This window comes from Notothenia rossii, assembly GCF_949606895.1.
Source record: "Notothenia rossii genome assembly, chromosome: 3".
In the NCBI taxonomy this organism is placed as follows: domain Eukaryota; kingdom Metazoa; phylum Chordata; class Actinopteri; order Perciformes; family Nototheniidae; genus Notothenia; species Notothenia rossii.
The window spans coordinates 75450696-75471664 of NC_136901.1; the positions used below are offsets into that span (position 1 = coordinate 75450696).

A 20969-nucleotide genomic window follows, 5' to 3' on the forward strand; every position below is an offset into this window, starting at 1 on the left:
TTGAGATGTTAAAATATAAATCGGCTTATACATTATCATATACTATTATAGCGTAAGCCAGTAGTATTAACAGTATTTCAAATAAACCCCACCTGTACCAAGTGCAACATGGTAGTGAACACATTAATGCATCAATAAATATAATACAACAATTTAAAATAAATAGTGCTTAAACAACGCATTCTGCATAATGAACACTTTTACTTTTGGTACCTACATTTTATTTTGATAGTAATACTTTTATACTTTTACACAAGTACACTTTTAAATGCAGGACTTTAACTAATAAGTGTTTTGTTTTTTCGCAGTGTACTATTGCTACGTTTACTTTAGTAAATCATTTGATACTTCTTCCACCTCTGCATGCAGTATGGATTCTTCTAAATGATCTTTATAGACAGTGTTATTTTATTTTACAATGTCAGCCTGTATATCTCTGCATACATTAAGTATTTGGAAGACACATTAAAGTATGTGGGGAACCCATATATTGTATTAAATAAAAGCAACTGTCATTATCAATAATTGTAAACACATTTGACGAAAAACAAAAAGCAACACATTTATTAAGTTATCCAAGTAGAAAATAAACAACAACTTGAAGTAGTTGTTTCTTTTTTAGAAGCACATCTCCCACCCAGGGAATACAACTTTCAGAACTCAAAAGTGAATACTTCATAACTTTTGCAGCTTTTTGAACTGTAAGTATTTGTCCACTGTAACCTCTCCTATATTTAATGCAAGGAAACATTTTTGTTTTTTGAAAAGTTGCAAAGGCTCACACAAGAATATTTTTGTCGCTGCTCTCCACAAAAACAAACTCGCTGATGAGGTCATGGTTTTCACGATAGTTTATTGGAGGAGGCACACTCAGACATTTTATAACAAGGACGTCACTCGAGGCAGGAAAACATTTTTTAAGAACGTCGTTTCGTTTTTTCGTTCAACGAGAGGACGGTTTATCTATGTCTCAGAGTATTTCAAGTTAATAACTACGGAATCTGAAATATGGCGGATCAAATCCCACAGTTATTTGGGACTGGGTACGTGTGTGTATTTCTCTTTCTTTCTGCCATGATTGACACGGTGTCTACCGTCACACATTATTCTGTTCCCGAAGAAATGGAAGAAGGCTCAGTGGTTGCTAATTTAGCAACTGATCTGGGATTAGATGTGAAGACGCTAAAGGGAAGGAAGATGCGCGTAGACGTAGTAGGAAATAAAAAGTATATCGACATCAACAAAGACACAGGAGAGCTGTTCATCCTGGAAAAGATCGACAGAGAGCTATTATGCCCATTGAAGACATCTACATCATGCTTTCTTAAATTGGATGCTACGATTGAAAACCCGATACGAATGTTTAACATTGAGGTGGAAATCACGGACATTAACGACAACGCTCCTCATTTCCGACGGGGAACGATGCATTTGGACATATCCGAATCAAGCCCTGTTGGAGAGAGATTCTCATTGAACAATGCTGCAGACCCAGATGTTGGAACAAATTCTGTGAACAATTACCATCTGAGCTCAAGTGAACATTTTGCACTGGAAATTCAGACCGGGAGAGACGGCTCAATGTTTGCTGATTTGATTTTGAAAAAAGCATTAGATAGAGAGCATCAGGCTGTGCATAATCTTATTCTCATTGCTGTGGACGGTGGAGTACCCACGCGCACAGGTACAGCCAGCATCATTGTTCGCGTGCTTGATGTGAACGACAACGCCCCGTCATTTGATAAAGACAAATACATCATAGATGTGATGGAAAACTCCCCCATTGGCAGTCTAGTAATACAATTAAAAGCTACCGATTTAGACGAAGGGTCAAATTCTGATATTATTTATTCATATAGTTTATATACATCAGAGAGAACACAACAGGTGTTTAACTTAAATCCAGACAATGGTGAAATCAGAGTGAAAGAGATGATAAATTACGAAGATTTTAAACTTTATGAAATGGAAGTTATAGCCAGTGATAAGGGGCCTAACTCCTTAACTGGACAGTGTAAACTGACAATACAGGTGAAAGATATGAATGACAATCATCCAGAAATATCCATCAAGTCTTTTCAAAGTCCAATTAAAGAAAACATAGAATTAGACACAGTGATAGCAGTGGTGAGTGTCAGTGATAAAGACTCAGGGGACAATGGAGTGGTTGATCTTCACATCCCAGATAACATGCCTTTCAAACTGAGGGAGTCCTCTGATAACTATTATGAATTAGTGGTGTCAGAGCCGTTAGACCGTGAGAGGGTCCCTGAGTATGACATCACTTTCACTGTGACAGACAGAGGCTCTCCTCCTTTATCTGACAATGAAACTATGACGTTAGAGCTGCTGGATGTAAATGACAATGTTCCACAGTTCCCTCAGTCATTTTATACTATACGTGTGGAGGAGAATAACGCTCCTGGAGCCCTGCTCAGTTCCCCAACTGCGTTTGACCCTGACCTCCATGAAAACCAGTATCTAGTTTATTTCATCCTAGAGAGGGAGATAGCCAACACCTCCATGTCCATGCTGTTCTCCATCAACCCAGAGAACGGGAATCTTTACGCACTAAAAACGTTTGACTATGAGATCGAGAAGGAGTTTCTCTTCCACATCGAGGCCAGAGACTCTGGCTCTCCTCCTCTCAGCAGTAACGTGACGGTGCACATCATCATTGTGGACCAGAACGACAACGCTCCGGTTATTGTCTCTCCGTGGCGCGCACACGGCTCAGTGGTGGAGGAAAAGATCCCCAGATCCACCGATAAAGGCTCTCTGGTTTCTAAAGTGATAGCCTTGGACACAGACTCGGTGCACAACTCCCGTATCACCTACCAGTTTCTGCAGGTGACTGACGCCACCTTGTTCAGTCTGGACCAATACAACGGAGAGATCCGGACCATGAGGATGTTCAGCTACAGAGACCCGCGCCACCAGAGACTGGTTGTTGTTGCCAAGGACAACGGGCAGCCTGCCCTCTCTGCTACAGTCACCATCAAGCTGTCAACAGTGGAGACTGCCGTGAAGACCTACTCTGACATGACCGAGGTGCCTCTAGAATATGACATCTTCTCAGACCTCAACCTGTACCTGGTCATCGGTCTGGGCTCCGTGTCATTTCTCCTGCTGATCACCATACTGGTCACCATCGTGATCAAGTGTCAGACACCCAAACCAAACAAAGCGGCTCCTCCCTGCAGGAACAGTGTGATCAGTGAGGGGAACTCCAGCATCGCAGACTCCACTCTGGTCTCCAACGACGCCTACTGGTACAGTATGTTTCTAGCAGAGACCAGGAAAGGAAAGATGGTGGTCAGACAGCCTGTGCCAAAGGGCTCCAGATACATCGTGTCCAGTTTACCACGAGGCACTGGACTCACAGACACTAGTGGCTCAGCAGCCTCCACTCTGCAGGTATGGGAAACACACCTATTCAACATCTGTTACACATGTTTTCTACTGAACATCCTGCAAGGCCACTAATAATTGACGATTGCAGTATTATCAGCGCTGAATACTTTTTTTTGTCTATTCACTTTCTTTAAGTTACAACGCCTAAAATGTACTTGACATTACAAGCAAAAATATAATTGTGCCCATGTTAAGTCTTTTGACTTGCTGGCATAACCTTCGCTCCCCCAATTTGCATGGAGAAAGGAAAAGGTCACAAGATGTCAAATCTAGAGGAACACTTGTAAAGAACAACTTTATTGTGAGACCAACAAGTTCTGGCTTGTGACCCTCATCAGGGTCAGTAGCTAATTTCTACCCAGACCTTTATTAAGTTGTATTGTGTTTAATAAGCAATTTGATAAATCATGAATACTCTCTGCTTCTAAAAAGGTTTTTCCCTAATACCCTCTATAAAAAACTAATCTTTTGAGTGTTGTGACTGTGAGGGCATTTAGTGAACCAAATTGCATTTTTAATGCTTTAGGACTACACACAAACACACAATGCTTTCTGATACCCCATATCAGCAGTCATAAAACATGTGAATTATGATGAATTACAAGTGTCATATTGATGCTCCTGACTACAGGTTCACTTAGGGGGCTTAGAATACATTCTGACTACCTACACATACATCAACCATCAAGACTAATAAGGACTCAAATGTATGATAATTCATGCAGTCATCGTTTTAAATGTTTAACTAAAGTGTAATGCATTTAAAATAATCAATGCTGTATCATAAGTGATAATAAGGAAGAACACTAAAATGCAGGGAATCTTAAAGCACCAAGTGCATCTGAAGGTCGCCGTGCTCTGTTTAAAATCATGATAATAGTAACCCATATTTAAAAAATAAAACTCTTGTCAAGTGAGTGAGTGAGAGAGAGAGTGAGTGAGTGAGAGAGTGAGTGAGAGAGAGAGAGGGAGGGGCTGTAAGGTGTCAGCTATTAAAGTTATGTCATTCAGTTTTTGATCATTAGTAACAACACAGAAACTCACTATTTTCATCCTGTAGTGTAAATTAAACTTGACTAAATGTATTTTGTCTTTTTCTTACGTCTAATATATCAAACTTAAGGTTCAATTCCCAAAGCATGTTCATTTTCTGTGTGATCTGCATTTTGGTGTCTTAAATGATAAAGATGCATGCAGCCAGTGGTGGAATGTGACTAATTACATTTACTCAAGTACTGTTCTTAAGTTTAAGTTACTTGTACTTTATTTGAGTATCTTCATTTGATGCTACTTTATACTTATAGTCCAGTACATGTTCTAAGCAAATGTTGCACTTTTTACTCCACTACATTTAGTTTACAGAGTTAGTTACTTTGCTGATTGAGATGTTAAAATATAAATCGGCTTATACATTATCATATACTATTATAGCGTAAGCCAGTAGTATTAACAGTATTTCAAATAAACCCCACCTGTACCAAGTGCAACATGGTAGTGAACACATTAATGCATCAATAAATATAATACAACAATTTAAAATAAATAGTGCTTAAACAACGCATTCTGCATAATGAACACTTTTACTTTTGGTACCTACATTTTATTTTGATAGTAATACTTTTATACTTTTACACAAGTACACTTTTAAATGCAGGACTTTAACTAATAAGTGTTTTGTTTTTTCGCAGTGTACTATTGCTACGTTTACTTTAGTAAATCATTTGATACTTCTTCCACCTCTGCATGCAGTATGGATTCTTCTAAATGATCTTTATAGACAGTGTTATTTTATTTTACAATGTCAGCCTGTATATCTCTGCATACATTAAGTATTTGGAAGACACATTAAAGTATGTGGGGAACCCATATATTGTATTAAATAAAAGCAACTGTCATTATCAATAATTGTAAACACATTTGACGAAAAACAAAAAGCAACACATTTATTAAGTTATCCAAGTAGAAAATAAACAACAACTTGAAGTAGTTGTTTCTTTTTTAGAAGCACATCTCCCACCCAGGGAATACAACTTTCAGAACTCAAAAGTGAATACTTCATAACTTTTGCAGCTTTTTGAACTGTAAGTATTTGTCCACTGTAACCTCTCCTATATTTAATGCAAGGAAACATTTTTGTTTTTTGAAAAGTTGCAAAGGCTCACACAAGAATATTTTTGTCGCTGCTCTCCACAAAAACAAACTCGCTGATGAGGTCATGGTTTTCACGATAGTTTATTGGAGGAGGCACACTCAGACATTTTATAACAAGGACGTCACTCGAGGCAGGAAAACATTTTTTAAGAACGTCGTTTCGTTTTTTCGTTCAACGAGAGGACGGTTTATCTATGTCTCAGAGTATTTCAAGTTAATAACTACGGAATCTGAAATATGGCGGATCAAATCCCACAGTTATTTGGGACTGGGTACGTGTGTGTATTTCTCTTTCTTTCTGCCATGATTGACACGGTGTCTACCGTCACACATTATTCTGTTCCCGAAGAAATGGAAGAAGGCTCAGTGGTTGCTAATTTAGCAACTGATCTGGGATTAGATGTGAAGACGCTAAAGGGAAGGAAGATGCGCGTAGACGTAGTAGGAAATAAAAAGTATATCGACATCAACAAAGACACAGGAGAGCTGTTCATCCTGGAAAAGATCGACAGAGAGCTATTATGCCCATTGAAGACATCTACATCATGCTTTCTTAAATTGGATGCTACGATTGAAAACCCGATACGAATGTTTAACATTGAGGTGGAAATCACGGACATTAACGACAACGCTCCTCATTTCCGACGGGGAACGATGCATTTGGACATATCCGAATCAAGCCCTGTTGGAGAGAGATTCTCATTGAACAATGCTGCAGACCCAGATGTTGGAACAAATTCTGTGAACAATTACCATCTGAGCTCAAGTGAACATTTTGCACTGGAAATTCAGACCGGGAGAGACGGCTCAATGTTTGCTGATTTGATTTTGAAAAAAGCATTAGATAGAGAGCATCAGGCTGTGCATAATCTTATTCTCATTGCTGTGGACGGTGGAGTACCCACGCGCACAGGTACAGCCAGCATCATTGTTCGCGTGCTTGATGTGAACGACAACGCCCCGTCATTTGATAAAGACAAATACATCATAGATGTGATGGAAAACTCCCCCATTGGCAGTCTAGTAATACAATTAAAAGCTACCGATTTAGACGAAGGGTCAAATTCTGATATTATTTATTCATATAGTTTATATACATCAGAGAGAACACAACAGGTGTTTAACTTAAATCCAGACAATGGTGAAATCAGAGTGAAAGAGATGATAAATTACGAAGATTTTAAACTTTATGAAATGGAAGTTATAGCCAGTGATAAGGGGCCTAACTCCTTAACTGGACAGTGTAAACTGACAATACAGGTGAAAGATATGAATGACAATCATCCAGAAATATCCATCAAGTCTTTTCAAAGTCCAATTAAAGAAAACATAGAATTAGACACAGTGATAGCAGTGGTGAGTGTCAGTGATAAAGACTCAGGGGACAATGGAGTGGTTGATCTTCACATCCCAGATAACATGCCTTTCAAACTGAGGGAGTCCTCTGATAACTATTATGAATTAGTGGTGTCAGAGCCGTTAGACCGTGAGAGGGTCCCTGAGTATGACATCACTTTCACTGTGACAGACAGAGGCTCTCCTCCTTTATCTGACAATGAAACTATGACGTTAGAGCTGCTGGATGTAAATGACAATGTTCCACAGTTCCCTCAGTCATTTTATACTATACGTGTGGAGGAGAATAACGCTCCTGGAGCCCTGCTCAGTTCCCCAACTGCGTTTGACCCTGACCTCCATGAAAACCAGTATCTAGTTTATTTCATCCTAGAGAGGGAGATAGCCAACACCTCCATGTCCATGCTGTTCTCCATCAACCCAGAGAACGGGAATCTTTACGCACTAAAAACGTTTGACTATGAGATCGAGAAGGAGTTTCTCTTCCACATCGAGGCCAGAGACTCTGGCTCTCCTCCTCTCAGCAGTAACGTGACGGTGCACATCATCATTGTGGACCAGAACGACAACGCTCCGGTTATTGTCTCTCCGTGGCGCGCACACGGCTCAGTGGTGGAGGAAAAGATCCCCAGATCCACCGATAAAGGCTCTCTGGTTTCTAAAGTGATAGCCTTGGACACAGACTCGGTGCACAACTCCCGTATCACCTACCAGTTTCTGCAGGTGACTGACGCCACCTTGTTCAGTCTGGACCAATACAACGGAGAGATCCGGACCATGAGGATGTTCAGCTACAGAGACCCGCGCCACCAGAGACTGGTTGTTGTTGCCAAGGACAACGGGCAGCCTGCCCTCTCTGCTACAGTCACCATCAAGCTGTCAACAGTGGAGACTGCCGTGAAGACCTACTCTGACATGACCGAGGTGCCTCTAGAATATGACATCTTCTCAGACCTCAACCTTTACCTGGTCATCGGTCTGGGCTCCGTGTCATTTCTCCTGCTGATCACCATATTGGTCACCATTGTGATCAAGTGTCAGAAACCCAAACCAAACAAAGCGGCTCCTCCCTGCAGGAACAGTGTGATCAGTGAGGGGAACTCCACCATCGCAGACTCCACTCTGGTCTCCAACGACGCCTACTGGTACAGTATGTTTCTAGCAGAGACCAGGAAAGGAAAGATGGTGGTCAGACAGCCTGTGCCAAAGGGCTCCAGATACATCGTGTCCAGTTTACCACGAGGCACTGGACTCACAGACACTAGTGGCTCAGCAGCCTCCACTCTGCAGGTATGGGAAACACACCTATTCAACATCTGTTACACATGTTTCTACTGAACATCCTGCAAGGCCTCTAATAAGTGAGGATTGCAGTATTTTTAAATCAGCGCTGAATACTTTTTTTTGCCTCTTCACTTTCTTTAAGTTACAATGCCTAAAATGTACTTGACATTACAAGCAAAAATATAATTGTGCCCATGTTAAGTCTTTTGACTTGCTGGCATGACCTTTGCTACACCAATTTGCATGGAGAAAAGAAAAGGACACAAAAGGTCAAATCTAGAGCAACACTTGGAAAGAACAACTTTATTGTGAGACCAACAAGTTCTGGCTTGTGACCCTCATCAGGGTCAGCAGCTTGTTTCTACCCAAACCTTTATTAAGTTTTAATAGGTTTAAAAAGCAATTTGATAAATCATTAATACCCTATGCTTCTAAAAAGGTTTTTCCCTAATACTCTCTAGTAATCTGTTGAGTGTTGTGAGGTTATTTAGTGAACCAAATATAATTTGTAATGCTTTAGGACTACACACAAACACACAATGCTTTCTGATACCCCATATCAGCAGTCATAAAACATGTGAATTATGATGAATTACAAGTGTCATATTGATGCTCCGGACTAGTTATAAACTACAGGTTCACTTAGGGGGCTTAGAATACATTCTGACTACCTACACATACATCAACCATCAAGACTAATAAGGACTCAAATGTACACTCTAAAAACAAATGCCTTGGCTCAACAAAGAAAATCAACGCAACAGTTTGCATCGATGTTTATTGAGTTTAGACAACTTCTAATGAAATTGTCTTAAAGCAACAACGTTATTTGAGTTAGGGGAGAAGGCTTTTCCTCTACAATCAGAGGTGTTTTTAATTACCACTTACTTAATAATTGGTAGCATAAACACAGGTTTTGAAGTTGATTACTCCAAAAATTAAGTTGTTCCAACTAGATTTACCACATGACTTAAAAGGAATTTTAAGTTGTATGTACGTAATTACCATCATTGTGAACACACGTTTTTAAGTTGACAACCATTTATAAATTAAGTTGCTCCAAATATATTGTATTCAATTGTTTTTTTTCTTAGCTTTTTTATGTTTTTGCCTCTAAAGAAAGAAATTAATTGATTCCACAAGAAAAATATTAGGCAATTCACTTTTTATTTTGAACTGCAGTTGTTTATTTCAACACATGATGTTTCAATCAGGAGAGAATTCATTTAGTTTGAACATTTATTGACACATGCCATATGATAAGGTGCATGAACACCGGAAATCACAGCTCACTGCAGGAGAAAGGAGAACCATTTTATAGTTTGGCTGCAGCACGTTGATTGGCTGTTGGAGAATGAGGTGAAATGTAATAGGTTAAAGAGAACGCCTGTGATGAGCTGATTATAAGCAGCTGCGGAGTGAATGTATATACACCCAGTCTTCCTGAAAAAACTTGCGCTGAGCTTTATTTAAATCTTGAAAAAAAAGATAAATAACACAAATATAAATTGCCCCACAAATAATAAATAAACACATTAGCCATATTACCATGGGAAATGGGGACACAGCAAATACATGCTGCCATCACAACGAAGTTAGAGGCCTTTGCATATTTAAAACCAGTGCCAAATATGTAAAATCTGTAAAGTGTTTGTAAAACTACAGTAACAAACTCTCAATGGCCACCCATCTGCAGATTACACATATCAATTTTACAAAATATGTAACAAAGATGTTTTCATTGCCGACAGTCATTATTTGAAACAGTATGAACACATTTAACGCAGAATGCTTGCTCATTCATTTGTTTACCTCGACCACGATGGTTGCCATCGTATGGACCGGCCACTGATGAAGGCGATATTCATGTCCTTTTGAAGCACTTATTAAGCATTATTGATTGGGGTGTGCCCAAAAGTGCAATATGCTTCAAAATGTGACTGACAGAGAGCAGTGCTTTTGTCCTGTGTTTTTACGCTGTAACCGTGGATTTTATTTTATTTCAAGATTTTTAATTACGTCGCTAAACTCCTTGAAAAGGTCCTCTTCCTTTTCTCCAAGGTACACGACAAGGCAGCGGATGGCTATAGTTCTCTGCGTACTTCAATTGTATTGTGCTTTTTTTGAAAAATAAAAAAAGAGAAATGACCTAAATTAATATGTTCTGAATGGGTGACTGCAACAACTTGCTTTTCAATGACAACTCTAAATAACGATCCTACTTCAAGAAGCATGTCCATGATCTGCTTCAGCGAGATTCATTTTTAATAAAAATTGATATCACAATAGTAACCAAAGTATCTTTACTCTCACAGTAGCCTCTACTTTGTATCCTGTCACAGAACTATTCAGTTCAAAGGCTGCTAATTTTGGTCAAACAGCAGTTTGCCTATACAGCGCAACTACAAGGCTAGCTACTCAGGGTGTCCGCGGGGTGTTAAAAAGTATTAAAAGTTGATAAATCAATTTAGCGAAAATTAAGGCTATTAAAAAGTATTAAAAAGTATTAAACGTCATTTTCCAAGGTATTAAGAAGGTTCACAGCAACGACAACATGAAACATCCTTTAATTTACTGAAACGACATGTCGGGAAAGCCCCCAAGGCGGCCCCATGCATAGCGCGCCGTAAAATGCTGCTTATTATTTTAAGTTTCGTTGCCTTGCTCCGCTCTGTGTGGGGGGGGGGGAACTAAACGGCTACGGTAACGGGTCCCAAGGTGGGTAGACCGGCATACGCAACGCTCTGGGGGTCCAAAGGCTCCGTGTGTAAGCCCTATATGATCATTTTCTGATAACGATGAAATAGCCCGCCTCCCTCTCCCAACGTCTCCTGCTGCTGCTGGGCTGTCAGAAGAGGGGGAGGAAAAGAGAGGCAGTCACCGTTTATTAAATAATATTATATTATTATACAGAGAACAGAGTCGTTATCAATTTGTTTTAAAGCTCAATAAATAACAAAGAAGACTTCTGACCGGCACCTTTCTAATTTTGTACGGAAGATTTAAACTTTAACGGACATGTTGACCGGCGAAATTTTTTTTTACGAAAACTCTGCCGCACGGTTCCCTCGTTCCTTGGAAGAGGCGGTGAGGTGGGTGTTTTTCATCTGCTGGTGGACTACCTGAGAGATAAAGCAGGAGAACACGCCGTCCACCGCGGAGAATTAACAGAAGGGCAACCATGGCAACCATGCTCCGGGGTCTTCTTCGCTGCTTTTGGTGTATTTCGGGCGGCAGCAGCGCCACTTACAGGCCTGACATATGTACTACATCGTTTCCAGCATTTCCAGCGGTCTAGTATGAACGGACACGTTAATGAATCGAATGCGTGTGAACGGAAGCCTTTTTGGCGCTTGCGTATGCGTTTTACCGTATGCGTCCTCTTGGGGCCGGGGTCTAGGCCAAACTATATCCGGTCACAGAGATCTGCTATTTTAAAGTAAAGTCAACATACATAGACCCTAAATATATTAAGAACGAGAAAAGTCTTAACATATATATCCTTTTTTGTAAACATATGACAAATGTGTGAGGGTGATGACGTCAGAGCATCGTCCTATGTGCCAGGGCTTAGCCCCGGACAGCCCCAGCCCAATTTAACCCCTGGGTATTTGTTAGGGAGCTCCTATATGGCATTACCCCGCTGAAGCTCACCAAAGTTTAACATATTTGATAGTTCAAAGTTTTGTCAATTGTTTTGTTTATTGGTCAAATACTGGTTTCTAATGGTTTCTGAGGAGTTTTACTGGAATGAAAGAGCACAGAGTCTACAGAAGCAAAAAAGCAGCATACTGCATTAAACCTGACCTTCACAGAGAGGTTGAAGTTCATGTGGAAAGGAGGCTTCAGTAGTCTGTCTGCACTCGGTTTAGTTTTGCTATCTTACAATCAATATAGTAAATGTGAGGTAAAGTGTGTTGCCAATGTAACCGGTTAGAACTCAAAGTTGCGATGAGGTCTTACAATGTATGGAAAAGGTCTTAAAAAAGGTCTTAAAACGTATTCAATTTGACTTCAAGATTCCTGCATATACCCTGTCTACTGTATTTGAATGACAAAAGATGACACTCCTTTGTATATTTCTATTTGTCTTAACTTTCGGAACTTGTCCAGGCATGTTAAGTGGGAGTGGACTTGAAATCCTTAACTCAAGGTGTAGAACAATTAAGTTATCAAGCCAATTGCATTACTTACTACAACTTGAATTTTGTTTTAAGTCAATTAACGCAGAAATCAGAGTTCAAATTACACACAATATTAAGTTGATGTAATTACCAACATTATTATGTCAACACAACTTATAAATTAATGTTCGCAACTTAAAATGTTTATCTAAATCAATTAACTCACATTTTTATCTTGCAACCATGAATTTAATTAAGTGGAGGTGAAAGGTCGCCTGAATTCGTTTTTAGAGTGTATGATAATTCATGCAGTGTCATTGTTTTATATGTTTACGTAAAGTGTAATGCATTTAAAATAATCAATGCTGTATCATAAGTGATAATAAAAAGGACACTAAAATGCAGGGAATCTTAAAGCACCAAATGGCAGCTGAAGTGAATCTGAAGGTCGCCGTGCTCTGTTTAAAATCATGATAATAGTAACCCATATTTAAAAAAGAAAACTCTTGTCTGCTTGTACGAGTGAGTGAGTGAGTGAGTGAGAGTAAGAGAGAGAGTGAGAGAGAGAGTAAGAGAGAGAGAGAGAGAGAGAGGGTCTGTAATGTGTCAGCTATTAAAGTTATGTCATTCAGTTTTTGATGATGAGTAACAACACAGAAACTTACTGTTTTCATCCTGAAGTTTAAATTAAACTTGACAAAATGTATTTTGTCTTTTTCTTACGTCTAATATATCTAACATGTTATACCTTAAGTTTCAATTCCCAAAGCATGTTCATTTTCTGTGTGATCTGCATTTTGGTGTCTTAAATGATAAAGATGCATGCAGCCAGTGGTGGAATGTAATTAATTACATTTACTCAAGTACTGTTCTTAAGTTTAAGTTACTTGTACTACTTGAGTATTTTCATTTTATGCTACTTTATACTTATAGTCCAGTACATGTTCTAAGCAAATGTTGCACTTTTTACTCCACTACATTTAGTTTACAGATTTAGTTATACTTTGCTGATTGAGATGTTAAAATATAAATCGACTTGAACATTATCATATACTATTATAGCGTAAGCCAGTAGTATTAACAGTATTTAAAATAAACCCCACCTGTACCAAGTGCAATATGGTAGTGAACACATTAATGCATCAATAAATATAATACAAACATTTAAAATAAATAGTGCTTAAACAACTCATTCTGCATGATGAACACTTTGACTTTTGGTATCTAAAGTTTATTTTCATGTTAATACTTTTGTACTTTTACACAAGTACAATTTTTAATGCAGGACTAATAAGTGTTTTGTTTTTTCGCAGTGTACTATTGCTACGTTTACTTTAGTAAATAATCTGATACTTCTTCCACCTTCCGCCTGAATATCTCTGCATACATTAAGTATTTTGAAGACACATTAAGGTACATGTGGGGCACACAGATATTGTATTAAATAAAAGCAACTGTCATTAGCAATAATTGTAAACACATTTTACGAAAAAGAAAAAGGCAACACATTTATTAAGTTATCCAAGTAGAGAATAAACAACAACTTGAAGTAGTTGTTTCTTTTTTAGAAGCACATCTCCCACCCAGGGAATACAACTTTCAGAACTCAAAGTGAATACTTCATAACTTTTGCAGCTTCTTCAACTATAATAATTGTTCCACTGTAACTTCTACTACATTTAACGCAAGGTAAAATGTTTGTTTTTTGAAAAGTTGCAAAGGCTCAAACAAGACTATTTTCGTCGCTGCTCTCCACAAAAACAAACTCGCTGATGAGGTCATGGTTTTCACGATAGTTTATTGGAGGAGGGACACTTTATAACAAGGACGTAAAGGTAGGGGCGTAACAAAACATTTTTAAGGACGTCGTTTCGTTTTTTCGTTCAAGAGAGGACGGTTTATCTAGGTTTCAGAGTATTTCAAATGAATAACTACGGAATCTGAAATATGGCGGATCAAATCCCACAGTTATTTGGGACGAGGTACGTGTGTGTATTTCTCTTTCTTTCTGCCATGATTGACTCGGTGTCTACCGTCACACATTATTCTGTTCCCGAAGAAATGGAAGAAGGCTCAGTCGTTGCTAATTTAGCAACTGATCTGGGATTAGATGTGAAGACGCTAAAGGGAAGGAAAATGCGCGTAGATGTAGTAGGAAATAAAAAGTATATCGATATCAACAAAGAGACAGGAGAGCTGTTCATCATGGAAAGGATCGACAGAGAGCTTTTATGCCCGTTAAAAACAACAACATACTGTGTTCTTAAATTGGATGCTACAATTGAAAACCCGATACGAATGTTTAACATTGAGGTGGAAATCACGGACATTAACGACAACGCTCCTCATTTCCGACGGGGAACGATGCATTTGGACATATCTGAATCAAGCCCTGTTGGAGAGAGATTCTCATTGAACAATGCTGCAGACCCAGATGTTGGAACAAATTCTGTGAACAATTACCATCTGAGCTCAAGTGAACATTTTGCACTGGAAATTCAGACCGGGAGAGATGGGTCAAAGTTTGCGGATTTGATTTTGAAAAAAGCATTAGATAGAGAGCAGCAGGCTGTGCATAATCTTATTCTCACTGCTGTGGACGGTGGAGTGCCCACGCGCACAGGTACAGCCAGCATCATTGTTCGCGTGCTTGATGTGAACGACAACGCCCCGTCATTTGATAAAGACAAATACATCATAGATGTGATGGAAAACTCCCCCATTGGCAGTCTAGTAATACCATTAAACGCTACTGATTTAGATGAAGGGTCAAATTCTGATATCATTTATTCATATAGTTTATATACATCAGAGAGAACACAACAGGTGTTTAACTTAAATCCAGAAAATGGTGAAATCAGAGTGAAAGAGATGATAAATTATGAAGATTTTAAACTTTATGAAATGGAAGTTATTGCCAGTGATAAGGGGCCTAACTCCTTAACTGGACAGTGTAAACTGATAATACAGGTGAAAGATATGAATGACAATCATCCAGAAATATCCATCAAGTCTTTTCAAAGTCCAATTAAAGAAAACATAGAATTAGACACAGTGATAGCAGTGGTGAGTGTCAGTGATAAAGACTCAGGGGACAATGGAGTGGTTGATCTTCACATTCCAGATAACATGCCTTTCAAACTGAGGGAGTCCTCTGATAACTATTATGAATTAGTGGTGTCAGAGCCGTTAGACCGTGAGAGGGTCCCTGAGTATGACATCACTTTCACTGTGACAGACAGAGGCTCTCCTCCTTTATCTGACAATGAAACCATGAAGTTAGAGCTGCTGGATGTTAATGACAATGTTCCACAGTTCCCTCTGTCATTTTATACTATACGTGTGGAGGAGAATAACGCTCCTGGAGCCCTGCTCAGTTCCCCAACTGCGTTTGACCCTGACCTCCATGAAAACCAGTATCTAGTTTATTTCATCCTAGAGAGGGAGATAACCAACACCTCCATGTCCATGCTGTTCTCCATCAACCCAGAGAACGGGAATCTTTACGCACTAAAAACGTTTGACTATGAGATCGAGAAGGAGTTTCTCTTCCACATCGAGGCCAGGGACTCTGGCTCTCCTCCTCTCAGCAGTAACGTGACGGTGCACATCATCATTGTGGACCAGAACGACAACGCTCCGGTTATTGTCTCTCCGTGGCGCGCACACGGCTCGGTGGTGGAGGAAAAGATCCCCAGATCCACCGATAAAGGCTCTCTGGTTTCTAAAGTGATAGCCTTGGACACAGACTCGGTGCACAACTCCCGGATCACCTACCAGTTCCTGCAGGTGACTGACGCCACCTTGTTCAGTCTGGACCAATACAACGGAGAGATCCGGACCATGAGGATGTTCAGCTACAGAGACCCGCGCCACCAGAGACTGGTTGTCGTTGCCAAGGACAACGGGCAGCCTGCCCTCTCTGCTACAGTCACCATCAAGCTGTCCACAGTGGAGACTGCCGTGAAGACCTACTCTGACATGACCGAGGTGCCTCTAGAATATGACATCTTCTCAGACCTCAACCTGTACCTGGTCATCGGTCTGGGCTCCGTGTCATTTCTCCTGCTGATCACCATACTGGTCACCATCGTGATCAAGTGTCAGAAACCCAAACCAAACAAAGCGGCTCCTCCCTGCAGGAACAGTGTGATCAGTGAGGGGAACTCCACCATCGCAGACTCCACTCTGGTCTCCAACGACGCCTACTGGTACAGTATGTTTCTAGCAGAGACCAGGAAAGGAAAGATGGTGGTCAGACAGCCTGTGCCAAAGGGCTCCAGATACATCGTGTCCAGTTTACCACGAGGCACTGGACTCACAGACACTAGTGGATCAGCAGCCTCCACTCTGCAGGTACAGATAACCACTCACTTTAACATAACTAAATCCTTCAAATATTGACCTTCCTTTAACAAAGGATATCTGTTTGCAGTATGGAACCACACATTATTGTGCTCTTCTTCTCTTGTAGTCTGTGTTTTGCAAGTCATACTTTTTGGCTTGAGTTTTTCTTTGTGCGATAACTCTTCACACTTGCTCTTCATTTATTACTGTAACAACAAAGTTCCACATCACTAAATCCCTCTGATATTCTGTATCTAAAACTGTAAATATTCTCTAAAGTTACATTTTCATAATTTAACATGTATCTACTAAAAATGAACCTAAAAAAGGTAATCTCCCAATGTCACCTACAACATTCCTCAAGGGGAAAAGCCTTAGCAATGCTGACCATGTTAAAAAACTCCACTGAAATAAAAAACAAATAAAACCTTAATAGCAACAAACCTGAAGAAACAATTGAACATGTCTGGGTACACCTCTGCTTTTTTAAATATCCTGCAGCTTTTTTGACTTAAAATGTTTTTCTTTTGTTTGCTCCAGAGACATATCTGGTTGACTTCTACTTGTGGTGAATATACAGTATATCAGTGTAATGGTTTTGTCATCTCTATTTTATTCACTGCAAATGAAAATACAATCAATATAAATCAGAACTGAGATTGTATTCACAAAGAGCTTGTATAACACTTTACAAATGAGGATCTTGTGAGTAAGGCTTCTTTCAATTTATGAAAACACATGTTAAACACATGTTTTCGGTTGTTTAACAAATAATATCCAACATAATGCACAACAAAGTTTTCTCTGTTTTGAACAATGACAGCTTTTTTGTGCTCAAACCATTTTCTCCACAGCATCAATGTAATTGTAACTATTCAGTGTTATACCCTATCCATCTATCCATCTATCCATCTATCCATCTATCTATCTATCTATCTATCTATCTATCTATCTATCTATCTATCTATCTATCTATCTATCTATCTATCTATCTATCTATCTATCTATCTATCTATCTATCTATCTATCTATCTATCTATCTATCTATCTATCTATCTCTCTATCTATCTATCATGGTAAGTATGCTGCTGTAATAGCTACATTTGAAACAGTTTAACCCACTTTTATAGAACGCATTGTAACAACTGCAGACTCGGTTATTAAGTGTCACACTAACCATTACTAACACTAACTAATCTGTGGTACTTTTCCAAACATGACTTAACATTCTTATTCATAGTTCTTTGATACCAACCCTGTCATCACAGGATACATACACACCAGTAATCATTTCTTGTGTTTGCAATGAACTGACCATTGAATGCTTGTTTTTTTTTCTCCTCACTCTAAAGTACCCTAAATGAGGAAAGTCCACTCAGCAGCTGGAGGTATGCAGGAGTCTCACTCCCCACCCTGGATGCCCTTTAATGAATCATGTTACAGAACATATGGGTTTGATTGTTTTGTCAATGTGTTTATTTGTTTGTCCTCAGTAGTTCATGATTTTTCTTCTTTAGTTTCTCTTGGACAACATTTTTTTTAATTGCAAAGGAGCAAGTTGACATCACATGCTGCTTGTCAAATCTCTGGTGTTAACCTCTTTCTGCCAACAATATGGTTACTGATATTTATATTACAGCTTCATCACCAAAGCCGTCTAACATGTATCCATGCAGTTTAAGTACACTCATAATAATCTATAATCTTAATGTATTTATAAAGAGTCTTACACTGAGACTGTGCTCAGTATTTCTGTCTTACTTATTACTTTTGCGAACAGAGTAAGAGTCAACTAGTCAGTCGCACATTGATTTTTTATTCAAAATGACAACATCACCATGCTGCTCTGTCTGAAGGTCATTGATCACGGTTCTAGAGAGTCCATTACTTCAACTAGCAATAACACAATTTACTGGCTTTTGCTTTTTTCCCCACAATCTGGCTTCTGCTTAGAAAATATCAATGTCTTAAATTGGTCCTGTGCATGTGAAGAATAATGTGTATTCAACCCCTACTGACCCATCACTGATAGATTATTATATTATAATTCCTATTTGTCTTTATTGGTGGGATTGTGCTGTATAGCTGTATGATTTGGTTGGTAATACTATATTTTGAGTGTTACTGACTTCACAGAATGACACTTTAATTTTCTGTCTGCTGTAGCGTGAATTGTGACCTACTTCTTTATGCAGGAGAGGCGCAAAGTGAAACCAGTCACCCAGTTGCCTAGCAACAACTCTCCTTCACATAATTTTGGAGCATGGTAGTCATAGACCACCTCAACCTACACTCTGTCTCCTGCCTGAAGCCCCTGTCTGAGTGACAGACATCTGCTGCATGTGATGTTTCTGTTAGTGCTGTGTTTTGTTTTCAGATGTATCTAATTCTCTTTTCTTGTTTTCCAGGCATCCACCAGCAGCACATAAGGCCACACCCTCAGCTGCGTATTGGATTAACGCTGAGAGGAAAGGAGAAACCCCCAGTCTGTTATGACCCCCCACATCCATCCTGCCCACTCTTATCCTTGTTCCTCACAATATGTAGCCGTCATGCCATAACACCAAATGGACTATGGTGGCTAAAAGGAAACAGCCCTTCCCCTCTCTATTTTCAAGCACATGAAAAGCCTATCAACATTGGCTCTCTGTCCATTCAATATGCATTATTAAACTGCATGGCTTCAACCACACTCTGAGACCCCTCATGCAAACAATTTTCATTTGGAAACACTTGCAAAGAAGTAGACTGTATGAAAGATTACAACTGTGGATATCTAAAGAAGCCTCAACAAGGACTGCGTGGACATGGGAATATTGAAATGCCTTTATTAAGAGACTGTTTCCCCTCTCTAAAATGAAACACATGTTGGATATTACAATATTAACCTCTGTGCTTTGTCTTGATTCTTAACAGTATTGATGTATAATATACAAATTAACTAAAAAGTGAAACAGCACAACCAACTATACAAAAAAAGCACCAATATTTTAAAGTATGAAAAGAAAGTGGATCAGTATTTTAAAGATGTGGTAGCTTTCAACAGTTTTATGTTTTGTACATTACTTTGTGCTGTATATGAGAGCTAAGCCTGAATATATGAAGGATATTGCTGAGAGAAAGTTAACCAGTACATTAAACAGATGAACGTGAGTCCTTTAGCCATTATGTATCTGCCTTTCAGTTGTTTTTGCATGGGATGATCAAATTGAGCAATCACTTTCTTTAGTTAGGCCGAACAGTTTAGTATTTTTCAAAACAATATGGAAGATTACATTTCATCAAGAAGACAATGAAGAAGTAAAACAGCATAATAATTGGATGTATTCCGATAATTAAGTGTACTCTCAGCTTAAATTTAAATATACATGGTGCTTGAATGTTATGTTCACTTGGACGCAAGTCAAAAATAAGAGCCTAGAGGACTGTGAAGACCGTGAATCTTCAAGAATGGTTTGAATATCTTCTCATAGCTAATGTAAATACAACACAAACATGGCCATGATTTCACTTTTTTATTTTAAAAGCCAAACTGTGTGGATGTTCCTGTATTTCAACCTTTTGAGATTGTGTATCAAGTAAAAAAACTCACTAAATGACTCAATGTTTACTTTACAATGCTGAAATACTGAATACTGGTTGTGCCCAATGGAAGCTGTGCTGATGTGTATTACTATGACTACTTTCTCTATTTAGATATATCATAAGCCTGTATCTACTGTATACAAATGTAATTCTTTTCAATTAACAATGCTGAACTTTTGTAAAGATAATCAGTGGAATTACTGTGCCATCAGATTTAAGTGTATGCAAATCATTCACATGATCAGTTATTACGTAGTCCCATTGTTTAGCACAGCTCAAATTGCATTGTATAAAGTTGTTTTGTTGAACAGGCAAACATATACAATAAGTGCTTTTGTACAGTGGACTGTTATGGTGCATTATGTTGTCATGTGTGTAATGTGAGCTTATTGTATGCTATGGTCTGTATGATCTATTAAATATAAATACGAAATACTAAAACAATCATATTAGTAAACTTCTGAATCTCTTGAGTGTCATATTGAGTTCTGAATATTAATAGCATTCATTTAGGACTATTGCACTGTTTGAAAATGATTTTTAATTATAGTTTACAAAGCATATCAAGCTTGAGTGAATCTTCTATAAACTAGATCTGTGATGATGATTTCTTAATTATAATGCCTGCACCCCACCTGTATCAGCTAGTTAACTAACTGGCTTATGTTTCACTACTTGACATGTATTTGAGTTTAAACAACTAATATA

General features: G+C 38.8%; 1 protein-coding gene across 1 annotated transcript; it reads left to right on the forward strand.

Moving 5' to 3' along the window:
- Positions 1-310: 310 nt before the first annotated feature.
- Positions 311-20706, forward strand: LOC307031533 (protocadherin beta-16-like). Its single transcript, XM_079668726.1, has 4 exons — positions 311-3417; positions 7141-8211; positions 18029-18064; positions 19085-20706. The coding sequence occupies exons 1-3, from the start codon at positions 1009-1011 to the stop codon at positions 18038-18040; spliced, it is 3492 nt and encodes a 1163-aa protein (XP_079524852.1). The 5' UTR covers positions 311-1008; the 3' UTR covers positions 18041-18064; positions 19085-20706.
- The last annotated feature ends 263 nt before the right edge of the window (positions 20707-20969 follow it).